Source organism: Cydia amplana, chromosome 1, assembly GCF_948474715.1.
Source record: "Cydia amplana chromosome 1, ilCydAmpl1.1, whole genome shotgun sequence".
Classification (NCBI taxonomy): domain Eukaryota; kingdom Metazoa; phylum Arthropoda; class Insecta; order Lepidoptera; family Tortricidae; genus Cydia; species Cydia amplana.
This window is the reverse complement of record NC_086069.1, coordinates 14,640,525-14,654,464: the sequence shown is the minus strand read 5'-3', so window position 1 is coordinate 14,654,464 and position 13,940 is coordinate 14,640,525. Positions and strand designations below refer to the sequence as shown.

The following is a 13,940-nucleotide window of genomic DNA, read 5'->3' as shown; positions in this document are numbered from 1 at the left end:
TATTTCCCACATGATTTTTAATTTTGTTTCAAAGTGATCTGATAAGATTCAGTTTTGCATAGTTTCTGACCTTATGGTTAAGGTGTTTCGTATTTCTTCTGTAGATTTTAGTTTAATACTACTACTATTAGGTTAGATACCTAGTTTTAGCTTGTCATTGACAGATGACTTTTAAACATTTAATTTTATACCTTTTTGGAATAATCATAAAATCAATATTACAAGCAAAGATGTTTTGATCCTATTAAATATGTGCAAATTCTATAAGCCTATGTGCTTCGAATTTTACAGCTGTTATAGATGGTGTTGTACGACTCCGTACATTATACGGTAAATATGATGGTTGTCGTAAGATGACTTTTGAAAATTCGGTTACCACAAAACATAGGGCCACCTGCTTCAGATGTCAAACTAAGGGGCACATTTTTTTTGTTAGATTTTTACATCTCTACTACAGGCAACATGTCATTGGGCAGCCCGCTCCAAACATTGATTTTTTTAGCTGTGATTAAGTAAAATATCAAGTGGTGTAATTAATTATCTGTCAAGCAAAACTAACTTTGCAATATGTACCTGTAAAGCCCCTGTATCAATTGACGACTTTAAACGACTCATACTAAATGTAACCCAACGCCTGTAGAAATGGTTTAGCGCAGTTTAACACCACTGTTTTAGGGAACATTTATGTTTTTAGGGTTCCGTACCCAAAGGGTAAAAAACGGGACCCTATTACTAAGACTTCGCTGTCCGTCCGTCCGTCTGTCACCAGGCTGTATCTCATGAACCGCGATAGCTAGACAGTTGAAATTTTCACAAATGATGTATCTCTGTTGCCGCTATAACAACAAATACTAAAAATAAAATAAAATAAATATTTAAGGGGGGCCCCATACAACAAACACGATTTTTTTGCTCTATTTTTTGTTCATGGTGCGGAACCCTCCGTGCGCGAGTCCGACTCGCACTTGGCCGGTTTTTTTACACAGACTTTAAATAATGTGTAAATATAAACAAAGTAATAAATCTGCGTACGAAATCCTACTGTTCAAATGTCTAGCTACCGCGGTTCATGAGATACAGCCTAGTGACAGACGGACGGACGGACGGACGGATAGCGAAGTCTTAGTAATAGGGTCCCGTTTTTTACCCTTTGGGTACGGAACCCTAAAAAAATTAATCTGTTTATTTCATAATATAAGCATGCATATTTACAAACTTAACTACTAATCTTAAATTAAAAAGATTTTTTGAGTTAAGGAGTCTAGGTATAATATAATATGTTCACTTCGTCACCGAGCCGAGCGCATTTGCTCGTATTTAAAATTCAGAATATAATTATGTGAAAAACTTCATTAGAATTTATAATGGAGTAACAGTCTACATGCTCGGATACCGACTCGAGGTGCCGACTCGAATCTTTCATCTTTTGAGTAAGTAGGTAACTTATTATGAATATTGGTCGTAAATTAACTAAAAACTCCAAGTTTAAATCTAAATTAATAAAACAATCTTGTTACTTAGACACTGACTGTCAGACATCGCGCAGCCTAAATTGTTTCAATTTTGTAGAGCTCCACTAAAAATAATGTTTGTTTAATTTGACTCCTACTGCAATTAATTTTGAGTTAAAAGTTTTTAACGACTTCTACGACGTAGCTGTCAAGCAATCTAACTATAGGTAAATGATCTAGAGCCTACCGAAAGGTACAAATAGGTACAAATTATAGAGAAATATATGTAGGTGTATATAAACTACAGTGAAACCTGGATAATTGCAATCTCAAGGGACCGGCGATTTTTTGTCAATTAACCAGGTTTTTCAATTAAGCAGGTCGTGCCAATTAACGAGGTTCAAAAAATCGTTGTGTCAATTATAGAGGTTCTCAATAATAGAGGTTGCGTTCTGACAAATTGCTTTTATGGAGGTGCAAATAACAATTGAAAGAAGATTTACAAGCTTACATTCTGGGTTTCTGGTCTATATATTATGTAACTTGCACTTTTACACTACATTTATTACTACTTTATTTTCTTATAGTCATTTGGGTTTAAAAAAAATCCCTTGAATTATAGAAGAAAGTCTAATTGGAATGTAAAAAGCATACTATGTTTTTGATTTAATCAAAATTATTTCACCTACTAAACTCTGTGATAGATAGCCAATAAATAAATTGAATACGGATGAAGATTTAAAATCAAATTATCATTGCTATTAAAATATTGTTTCTGCTCTCCACAAGTGTACATTCTTTCAATTACAGAGGTAATAAGTAAGACTTGTTTCAATAATAGAGGTAATGAGAAGAGCTAAAATAACAGATTTTTTTACCACAGTGTCAATTATAGAGGTCTTAGTTGCAATGTGGTCAATTACAGAGGCAAAATTCCGAAAAGCAATTAAATCTAAATTGCAATTATAGAGGTTCCAAAATTTCAATTATAGAGGCCTTTTGGTCTCAAGGGACCGGGACCGGACCTTTGGTTGCAATTATTGAGGTTTTGCATTTATCCAGGTGTCAATTAACCAGGTTTCACTGTACTTCTAATTCATTAAATTGTATACCTAGTGTGTTACATACGTAGGTAGGTATGTAATTCCAAATTCGTGAAATAATAATGTTACCCGTGAATATGTGAATAATTATTTATCAGTGATATCACGCTATCGTTGATTTTAGTGCCAATAGCTATTCTATGGCAATGCCTCTTGCAGTATATATGTCACCGTAAAATTGTAAACACTCGTCATATTATAATCTCGCTAGTTACATTATAAACTGACGGTAGGGAGATTATAATCTAACCTAACCTAACCTACGTTAGATTATAAATTAACGGGTTCACAATCTTACGGTGTCATATATACAATATTTAGTACATATTTACGTACCTCCATATAAAATATTTACCGTCTCTCTTATCTACATATCTGCTCGCGCGTTTGTCACTAATTCATGATAATTTACACTTTTTATTTCGGTATAAAAAAGATCAAAATAAATTCAATATCAGTATTCTGATAAGTTAAGGAATAAGTGGAAGAAGACGAGTGTCTATTATTTCTACTTAAACTAGTTATATTTCGTCAGTAAGTTAAGTCAGTGTCAGTAATTCTCATTTATTGTTATTTATATAACTAGGCACGTACACATATTATAATGTAACTTTTTTTATGAGTACAGCAACATTGTCTAACAAAAAAACAAACAAATAATCATTGCAAAAAAAAAGGGTAAATACTTATTACATGTGTTAGTATAAAATGTTGTTTCACCTTTTCTAACTGTTTTAAACAGTATGCAAATGTTACACGTATTTGGTAAATCGTGACCCTCTGACATCAGTTTTACCGGCCTATGGTAGGGGAACCCCCTAGCCACTTGTTGCACGGCCTACAAAGTTAGCAGCTGTTAGGTTACCCGTCTACATTGCGAGTATTGCGACACCACTGAATCATTTCCGTTACAATTAGTGAATAGGTCGCTTGTAGTCTATATAGGATGTGGTATATACCGACCTTGAAAATATATATTCCGGTGTTGGGCACTACAAAATAATGAAAAAACTTTTATCACTACATAGTATAAAACAAAGTCGCTTCCCTGTCTGTCTGTCTGTATGCTTAGATCTTTAAAACTACGCAACGGATTTTGATGCGATTTTTTTTAATAGATAGAGTGATTCAAGAGGAAGGTTTCTGTATAATTTGTTAACCCGTGCGAAGCCGGGGCGGGTCGCTAACAGTATAAATATAAGAAAGAAAATTAATATGAAATGTATTCCTTAGTTTAATAATAGGCTACATGACTAATTTTCATTTATGGTATCAATCGATCGGGTTTGTTTTTAGGATCAAATGTCTATATGGGACCCATTGCATTAAAGTAACACAAAAGTCAGAAATTGTAGTCAAAGGCCGACAGTCGCACTTCACTCGCGAAACGCCCTATACAAAACGACAAGGGAACGTGACGTCAAGGTCTCTGGGAGCCCATGTTGTAGTATGGACAAAACAAGATAATTGCGTTTTTGTCGGTGAAATATTGCGTTTATGTATATAGTTGCTATACAATATTTTTTTGGATGAAATGTAAGGAATCGAATGGTACCCTTACTTTTATCGTTATTGGAAGTTAAAAAAAAACTTAAATTTTGAAACTTTCAGGTCCTGTATTTTTGTAATTTTTCAATATTTTATTTTAATATCCACATTATTGTGATAAATTGCTCGTTTGCTATCTATTTTACTAGATTTTGTTATAAAATTCAACATGTGTCATCATCCCTATTAAAACACATGAAGTAGGTGTTATCTTTGACGTGGACTGTACATAATTTTTGAATATAAATAGATGGGACTTACCTTGAACGCCTTATAATTGTTTTGATGCGGCTCTATTTTTAGCACAATTTCCTTTCATTGAAGTAGGCATTGGGTGAATGCACTCTTGCTGTTAAGGGGAAATCTTTTTGCATTTGAACAAATAAATATAAAATACAGCGATTGAAATAGACTGAAAACTAACTAAGTACAATACTTGAAAAATATTTTTGTTTTTTTGGGATTTGCATTACACAACTGTGTAGGTACACTAGGTACATTTTTAGACGCATAAACTTAAAAACGAACAATACTGCAGCAGCTTGAATTAAATTTATAAGTAGGTAACCCAAATCTAAAAATAAATTAATAAATATTATTACAATAGAATAGATACACATTTTTAGAAAAAAGATACAGGTTAGACAAAGTTAATATTTAATAAGAATTATAAGTTTTAAAACAATCCGAAAATGTTTATGGTTTAGGAAGAAAACGCCTGTATGACAAATAATGAAAATGAAAGCTTTATTGTTTTGGGAAATGTGCCTTATTCTAACTATGGAAAATATTGATAACCGTTTCAACGTATACCTATCATATATTTTTCAAATATGTACATATGTATAAATAGTATTTTTTATCGGTACTTAGGAAAGTACCTCTACTTTAAAACTAATAAAAGGTAGCAATAATAATCAATTTAGATATTATGTACTCCAACCAATAAGGTTCGTCACGTACAAATCTCAAAATATGATTGCACAATGATTCTCATGACTTCATGATGCCTTAACTGGATGATGTCATGCCACACGGACCAACCAAGGCTACTTCAGTCAGTGATCGCACATCGCTATGACAACACAAAAACAAATTGCTCCTTATTGCATTGTTACAAACCAGTGCGAAATTCACGTGCCTACGTAGTATATTGTTTTTGCTTTCTAGTTTTGTTATTATTTAGTTAACTCGTAAACATTCCGCGTAAAAGAAAGGTGAGTGAAGCGGCGCGCGAATGTGTAGTGAAACTGTTTAATTTATGTTTCAAGTATTCGTTGCGTTGAAATCGTATTAAATACTTATACATACTTTTTTATTTTATTAGTTTATGTTTCATACTTGTCAGTATCTAGGTATTTTTGTTTCTACTTTATCTCTAATATCTTGTACCTAACTAAAAACGAGAGACATATTTTACCAACATAAATCTATATTAGATTTAAAAGTCTTAAAATTATTATCTTTTTACAATGTTTTAAATGTAGAGTCAAGAAACCTAATGAAAATATTTCTGTATTCTTCGAGCAACATTATGATTAGGTTTTAGAAGTATATAGCTTCACACGAACAAACAACACGGTATTAGATAACATGTCAAGGCCGCGAGTGTGTAGGAGTCAACTTGTCAATTTGTTAAAGCAATCTTCCTTGTATGAAGTTGACATTGACTTTGGCAATATAATGTTTAATTTTGCGAGTATTCAATTATGTTACATTTTGTCGTAATATTCCGTGTTTACTTTGTTTAAAATAAATTCATAAAAGGATGTAAAATATGATATTAAAAATGTCTCAGTTATACCTACAGTAGGTAAAACGTTTTTTCAGGAAAGAAAATTCATAAATATCTAGATTCTAGGTACGTTTATCATATTCTTAGGAAATGGAGAAAATAATGTCATAAAAACGTTATCGGGTTATCAGCTGCATTCTTGATAACATTGTCAACAAAACAAGGTTAAGGGAAAATGCGTTAATACGTCGGAATAATAATATAATGCAATCTGATACTACTAATAGTTACATTAACTTTATTGGGATACGAACAAGTTACACCCTACTTTTTTCCCGATCGTAACTGTAATTACAGGTAAGAGCGGTTTCGCACTACGTCCGATCCGAATCCGATCCGAATCTCTGAAAATATGGTCCGAAGTAGCCGTAGAACAATTTCTATGGTAAAATTTACCACGGACCATATTTTCACGGATTCGGATCGGACGTAGTGCGAAACTCTCTAAAGGGTTTAAATACTTTAAATGATTCAGACAGGCGAGCATTTAATAAGAACAGAAAAATGAGCCAAGGTCTCAATACGTGTACCTTATGTGGGCCCATAAAGCCACTGGGGATTTACAGGAACTCGTTAAATTAGCAAACAAAGCCTTTTGAAAAGTTATTTTTAGCACAGTGGTTGCTGTTGCAACTCTTAGTTACCAAGTTGACAATGACTGGTTTGTTGATTCATGTTTAAATATTATTACTTTACAGACTTTTGTTTACTTTTCTTAGCTATAAAAATTTTATTTTATGGCTGGCACAAGTACGGTTCTTCAAGTGGAGTTTACTCAGCAACAGTAATGTAATGAAAAGTTATTATGTACCTAATTGTAAAACTCTGTGCTGGAATTGCATTTCACATTTAAGTACTTAGGTATTAGCAATTCGTTAGACACCAATAGCACCCAATAGTGTTCGTTAGTGGCAGGGTAATGAATGATTCTTCTAACTATATGCAGTGAAGTTACAGATTATTGAGACCCCATGTTTGATCGTAGAACCAGCAGCCGCTCTTGGACGTGGTCCGGGAGCGGGCGCGCGAGCTCTGCTCGGGCGCGGACGCCGCCAGCGGCGAGCGCGTCGAACAGCGCACGCGCGAACTCGCAGACCGGTGGAACGTCTCCTGTGAAGGTAAGCCTGTCGCATTTTCCTTATAACTGTCTAGTAAGACTTGTGAAGGTCGTCGACAATAAATACCCTACTCGATTACTTTCTTTTTGAGGAAGATGATGTGCAATGCTCGGTAGACATCTTCCAGAGCTGTCAGACACGATCACTTCTTGATTCCTTTGTGCTATTTTATTTCCATTAATTATCAACTCGAAAGAACACTATTTGCTGCGAGCTGAACGCTAAAGTTTACCAAACTCTTAGGTCTCGCTAAGCGCGCTGCGACAGCTGAGAACCAGCTCCAACGCTGGAGTCAGCTGTTGGAAGTGCAGCGGAGCTTGGCAGCGGGCGTCACCGCGGCATCCGACCGGCTGCGCCAGCTCGACTTGAGCCCCAGCACGAGGCGGAAGGCTGTGGACACGAGACATGCGTTACAGGTCGGTGCTTATTGATTCATGGTAATGGAAAAAACATTCGAAGTCATAAATAATGCCCGAGTTGATCTTTAAAAGCTTGAATCTCTTGACATGTATGTCAAGTATTTCTACCGAGGATGCAAGTACCGCAGAAGTTTTGAAACACGCTTTGCGATTACCACCGATCTTGGCGTTATTTTGAAATATTATTTAGTTTTTTGGCGCTAACAACACCTGTTCGTGCTCTACTAATAATAATTTAAAGATTGTACCTACAATATACAAGTTGTGTAGAATTTTACACCACTCTTAACCAAACATCGGTTGAATCCTGTATATTGGTGAGCCTACGATTATCATTAGGTAACTCATTATAGATATGTGAATAGTTTAAATCAATTAAATAACATTATAGAGAGACTAATTTTATTTTCAAAATTACCTTCTTACCTTCGCAAATTTGACCTTATCGCATAACGGAAATAGATAAATTGGACTTGTAAAAAAACCTTGTAATAAATGGTTGGTTTCACATTTTAGCGAGATTCCTCTGTCAAATAAAGATTGTAATAGTCGTTTGCATCACACGAAGCTCGCACTAATCCTAGCTGCTGTGAGTCACTCGCGGCATCGGCAATAAAAACGAGTCGGGAATAACATTCCTTAAGCTATCTCATTCGTGCTCCTGCTTATATTTAGATATTTAGGTCTCTGAAAATGTGTGATCTCCCAGAATACCTATTGATTTAATTCTTTTTATTTTACACAAATTTGGGAACAAATCAAATTATTCTATTAAATATATTGATTTGTGTTTTTTTAAAGTAGTCATACTACTGTTTCTTTTTATTTTGATTAGTCATAGTCATAGTATTTAATGTAGGTATAAACAATACAGGATTATGTTTGAAAAAATAACAAGGAACTTATCGTACAACTAAGCAAATAAATATCAATCTGATTTTTTCAACTAAGGCAACACTTAACTAAAGAAAAAACAAACAAATAAACATCACTCAAGACCTAACAAAATCAAACACTTCATCTTCAGTATAGAAACACCCTCTCAACAAAAACTGTTTCAATTTGTATTTGGAAATGTTACATTTTGACTGTTTTCTAGTTCTAGAGGTAATTTCTTAAACAATTGAACACTGTGTCAAGTGTGTCTTGCACAGTGTTCCTTTAAGCAACTCCTGTTCCTCGTCGGTTTCAAATCCTGAGCTATAACGAGATCCGTGAGTAAAACGAGCACGTACAAACTAGGCACCGTATGGATATCAAGTCTTTCAAAATATTTCCTGCAAGAGGTCCATTGCGGGATCCAAACATGATTCGCTTTACTCTTAATTGAGTACACAATAATTTAGTATTTTTTATTCGCTGTATATGTTCTACCTATTTAGTGTAAGTATAAATAAAATACTTCCCATGTATTGATTAGCCAGATATGGTTCCTCCGTAATGTTATCAATATGGGTAAGCCCGTCGAGTGCCCGCCCGCAAAGCCGAGTAGAATGCGACGATCGATTCCGAATATTGGAATAGTTCCATGCAAAATCACAAATGAGAAAAGCTCTACTTTTTTGCTGATACACCTAATACAAAAGCACTACCTACCTAATGTCTTGTATAACATCTAAACAAATTTTTGAACCATACCTTACCTACTTAGGTGCACAGAATATAACCATTCCTTTAGGTAGATATTTTCCATTTGCTTTTTGATATCTGTAGGAGCATTATCTAAAAACACATGAGTAATATTTATTTTCGTTTGAATATTCTCCGATGTTCACGACAACATTGCACCTTATAAACGATAGTCGGAAACTTCATGACATTTACGTTTAGTAGGTTTGCCCTAATTATTATTTACCCAGTGCCAAAAACAATGTGTTGATATTGGCAAACGTTAGCTTGGCAATTCCCCAAATCTAAAATTTAAAAAGTTAACCGCATCCATTGATGACACGGGGGCTCCCTTCTGGCCATTTGACGCAATACTTGTAGTGTTCACCATTCATACATAATTTTCCATTAGGTATATACTCGTAATTTAAACATCTACTCGTATTTGCCATATGTTAATAAGTACTTAATGAACCTAATCTTCGCCCTATCTAGATTCAACTACGTTTGGTTAATTTTGGGTATCTACTATTTACATTGCACATTTTGATTTAGTTCTAAATGTTTTAAGATTAAGATTGAAGATCATTTATTTCAGCAAAGGTTACAGATATACCAGGGGTCTCCGCACTAGGCAATGCCTGTATCGCGGGGAACCAAATTACAATTAAATATCGCGTTAGCAAATTAAATAATCAATTAAATATAGGCGTTTTGGTTACGTTTAGAGGTAATTTGTCTTTATTTATTTGTCTTTTATTACAATCTCGGCACTAGGTCTTAATTCCGGGTTAGGCTCCCCACTGAAAACCAGCACCAAGGCCTAGTGAGGATCCTATTCTATATGATATTTTTACATGCCATCCTTTATTATGTAGGTATCATTAAAGCAAGGTTTCGCTACATAAACGTGTTTTCCCCAGGAGCTACAAAGCGAAGTGGCAGGCCTCGAGGACACGCGGGACGAGCTACTGGAACACGCGGACTTTGTCGTGGCGCTGCTGAAGCCACACTCGGAGGAGGCGGCCGAGGAGACCGACACATCTGTCAAGCAGCTCGTTGATACTTATGAGAAGTAAGTGCGCGTTTATTCTTCTTTCCACTCGTGGTATAGGAATTAATTTAGCAGGTTGACGGTGCTCTGGAGTTAATATTGTGAAACGGTTATATACGGTGTAGGTACACTTACTTGCATACCTACCATATATGCCCCTGCAGAACAGTGAAACTGGTAATATAAAACTGTGTTATAAAACTTTCGCAATATCAGTGTCGTCCTTAGCACAAAAACTCGAAACAAATTTTCCTAGAATCAGCAGTCACTATGTAGGTCATAAAGTCTAAATTAGTTCAGTGGACGCTTCGTTCGCATGATTGAAAGTAAAATATGAAACACCACAATGTTTCAAGAGTTATAGACGAATTTTGTTATAACAAAATTCGCATTTGCCAACGACTTACGAATTGGCGTTTCTTCAAGTAGTTGACACCCGTCAACCACGCCTCGTTTACTGCCAAGCGTCTTCTTATTTATTTACACTTATATGAATGCAGTAAAGGTGACTGTCGTTTGAACTAATGCAGCATATGATCAGCAGCCTGCCGGCATCTAAATAACTGAAATTCTGAGATTTCTGGATGATGTTTGGACTTTCCTTTTCTCACAGTGTGTATGGACATTTTTCGTTAACATTTTCGTTGATTTATGTAGTTAAGCGATGGCGAGGAGATACCAAAACCTTTTTTATCAAGGGCTTTCAGTAGGTAAACTACCAAGTAGGTACCTACTCCGCAAACATAAATTCCACTTTAAAAAATCGCTGGAAGCAGACGTTTAAAATTCGTCGCCAATCGCTGACATTGGGTGCCTTGACCAGTTTATTGCCTGGCTACCAAAAAACTCTATCTTCCCACAGAGCCTGTAGCAAGAAATCCAGACCGTATTCCCTTAACATAGCGTCTATATTAACCGCAAAATGAAATCTGTTTGACATTGGTCACGACATACATTGCAAATTTAATCGGGTCTCTAAATTGAATGACGGGTCATTGGGTTTCAAGTTCTGCTCACTTGCTATAAGGTCGAGTGCCATCGCGAGAATAAACTTAGTGTTTTGACACATGGACCGGCCAAGGGCAAGCGCACAAGTTATTGCACTTAAGACGAGACTGGCTTTCTGCATGGAGGTTGATATAACACTTTAAAAAATCAAGACAGAACAAGGAGTAATAGAATTGTTGCATGGTCATTATGAAGCTCAACAACAAACTATTTTTCAAACGTTGTCTCGCAAAATTTAATAATTTTATGATAGATATCAAAAGTATTTGTTTACAAACTATGCTAGAAACGGGCCCTAGATTGATCGAATCTAGACGAAAGCGAATAAACGAAATGCCTGGACGCCTGGACGTCCGGTGATGTAACGGGACAGGTGAAATAATTCTTAAATTTGATTGGTCTGGTAATTACTACTTATTATTTTAAATTTGGTTACCAGACTTACAAGATTAATTGCGGACTGAAACAGGATATAAACCTAAATCCGAATCCAAGTAACATTAAAAAACTGTTTACGTTGACTTTGCCAATGCAATCATCGCAATATGCTATTTAAAATCACCATTGATTTAGTACAGGCCCGAAATGATCTCACTCGACACAAACTCGAAATATTTCTACCATTAGATAATTTAATGCAAAAGTGTCTCCGAACCCAAGGACTTGAAGATTTTTAGTTACTATGATGTCATTTATTCGATACGTACAGCTTTGTCATCCCAACTGTTTAGTTGTGATTGATCTATAATAGCCAAGCTTTAAGGCTCAAAGTCGATTGAGACAAATTTCGCAATACACACGTTTATCCTGGCGGCCCATGGAAAGTTGCGTCACGATCTTTTTTAGAAGATTCATGTTTGTGTTACAATGCGGGGTTTGTGCGTTTGAACAAGGTTCAACTCTTGATTTAGGAGGCAATAGTTCGTTAATTTTGCAGTGCTGCCGCCTGACCTTGGGTTGCGTGAACCGGTGGCCAGTAGGGAGTGACGTCACTTTTGTAATTTATTTGTGGTTATGATACTCGCTTTATTTCCGCTTTAGTTAACGTAGAAACCTTAATATTATATGTAAAAACTAATTTCATGGTGAGTTTACTTACTTACCTATGTATTTTGGTATTTTGAAATTAATTAAACATATAAAAAATAGTAGGTACGATACAAAATATTGAACACATTGCAACCTAGGGTTTTATTTTAATTATTAGTATTTTGATTATAAGTTAACTGAAAATATTCCATTAAATGCATTACATAATATAATATCCTATATACTATCCATATAATATCCTCATTCTATAATGGATACCCTTAGGTACTACAAAGTCTGAGATTGTTTTATACCTGGCTTATACATAATTTACATTACACACGTGAACGACACATTGCTGCCAACTTTAAAAATATCTCCCTAATTTTCTTTGATTCAAAACAAAAAATAAGCAAATTTCTTTTTTAAAGTTGTTAGAATAGAAGAGAACAGAATAGAATCTCATTTAATCAAGTAGGATTTTACAATCTCTTTTGCATCGTCAAATTACATTATAAATATATTTAAATTAAATTAAAAAATAAATAACAGCTTACAAAATACAAAATTCAACAATTACAATTTACTAGCGATATACAATTACAAATATTACAAATACATTTCATAATAATTAATTCATTTATTAATAGACGGCCATGCATCTCTATAGTTAATATAATCTTCGACTGTTAAAAACATATACTAGGTAAATGTGGTTCGCGACTCTCAAACTTCCTGAAAGTTAGTCACCTACTTCGCGGTTAGTTACGTTGTGTCATCCTTATTTCCTGTTGCGTGCGGAAGCTGGTACACTACGAGGTTAATTCGAGCCAAATGTGTATTATATGCAACATTTTAAATATTTCAATTAATACAATTATTTACTTTTAGTAGGTACCTAATTTAAATACAGTATTATATGTATTAGGTACCTACCTACACATAAGCACAGAATACCTAACTAACATCAGTAGGTACCTAGTAGATATGAGTAGGTAGTACTGAGAATAAGTTGAGTGAGTTTCTTGACGTTTTCTTGTTTGAATTGATTTCTTTAAAACCGCCCCAGTTATATTAAAAAAAAAATTGTGAAAAGCCTAGCTCGCGCCAACACCTATAGGTTAGGTGGCCTAGAACAGAATCAATCAGTAGGCGCAGTTTCATGACGGTAACGACGCAACTCGCAACACGTAACTCACAAAACGGAACCTTCCCGCTTCCGCACAGGGTGTGATTTATCAGTGCGCATGCCCCAGACGTCGGCGCGGCAGGGACGTCCGTGTAATCGTTACTTATTCAAACTGGCAGACGTAGGTATATCGATGTGGTCCGCGCATGCGTCCAGCCACTTTGTAGGTCAGGGCCTCACAGTCTGCACTGGAACCTAGCTGCAGGGATAAAGTTAAACCATACGCCATTTACCACATAAGTATTATAAGTTTTTAAACGTGTTCGCCCTACGGACGAAATGTGCGAACAGCCGGGGGCCGCGAAGTGTGTTTTGGAACGATACAGAAGCTCGGTGCCCTTCCGCGATCCGACAACAATACTCCTCGGACCGGTCCGAAAATAAAGCCGCTTGCGGAGTTTCGCCAGTTTCGAGAGAAGATTATTTACGTTCTATAAGGAGATCGGGACGGACTCGCGGCGCACTCGGACGGCGATAAAGTGTATTGCCGCAAGAAAACGCGATGCGAGCGCCTGTGCCTATTTAGCGGTGATGAGTCATGTACTTGAGCGTTGAGCGTATTTCTGTTAAGCCGTCGCAGGGATCGTGAGAATTTGTAAGATTTCTTCTGTATATAAT

The 13,940-nt window shown here is 35.6% G+C and overlaps 1 protein-coding gene across 1 annotated transcript in view; it reads left to right on the top strand.

Annotated features, from left to right (window-relative positions):
• The window catches only part of LOC134647340 (muscle-specific protein 300 kDa-like), a 181,686-nt gene that overhangs the window by 113,390 nt on the left and 54,356 nt on the right, over window positions 1-13,940 (top strand). Inside the window, exons 29-31 of the mRNA XM_063501707.1 lie at window positions 6,883-7,015; window positions 7,259-7,431; window positions 9,966-10,117. Coding sequence (XP_063357777.1) covers window positions 6,883-7,015; window positions 7,259-7,431; window positions 9,966-10,117 — 458 coding nt within the window. The remainder of the gene's footprint in view (window positions 1-6,882; window positions 7,016-7,258; window positions 7,432-9,965; window positions 10,118-13,940) is intronic.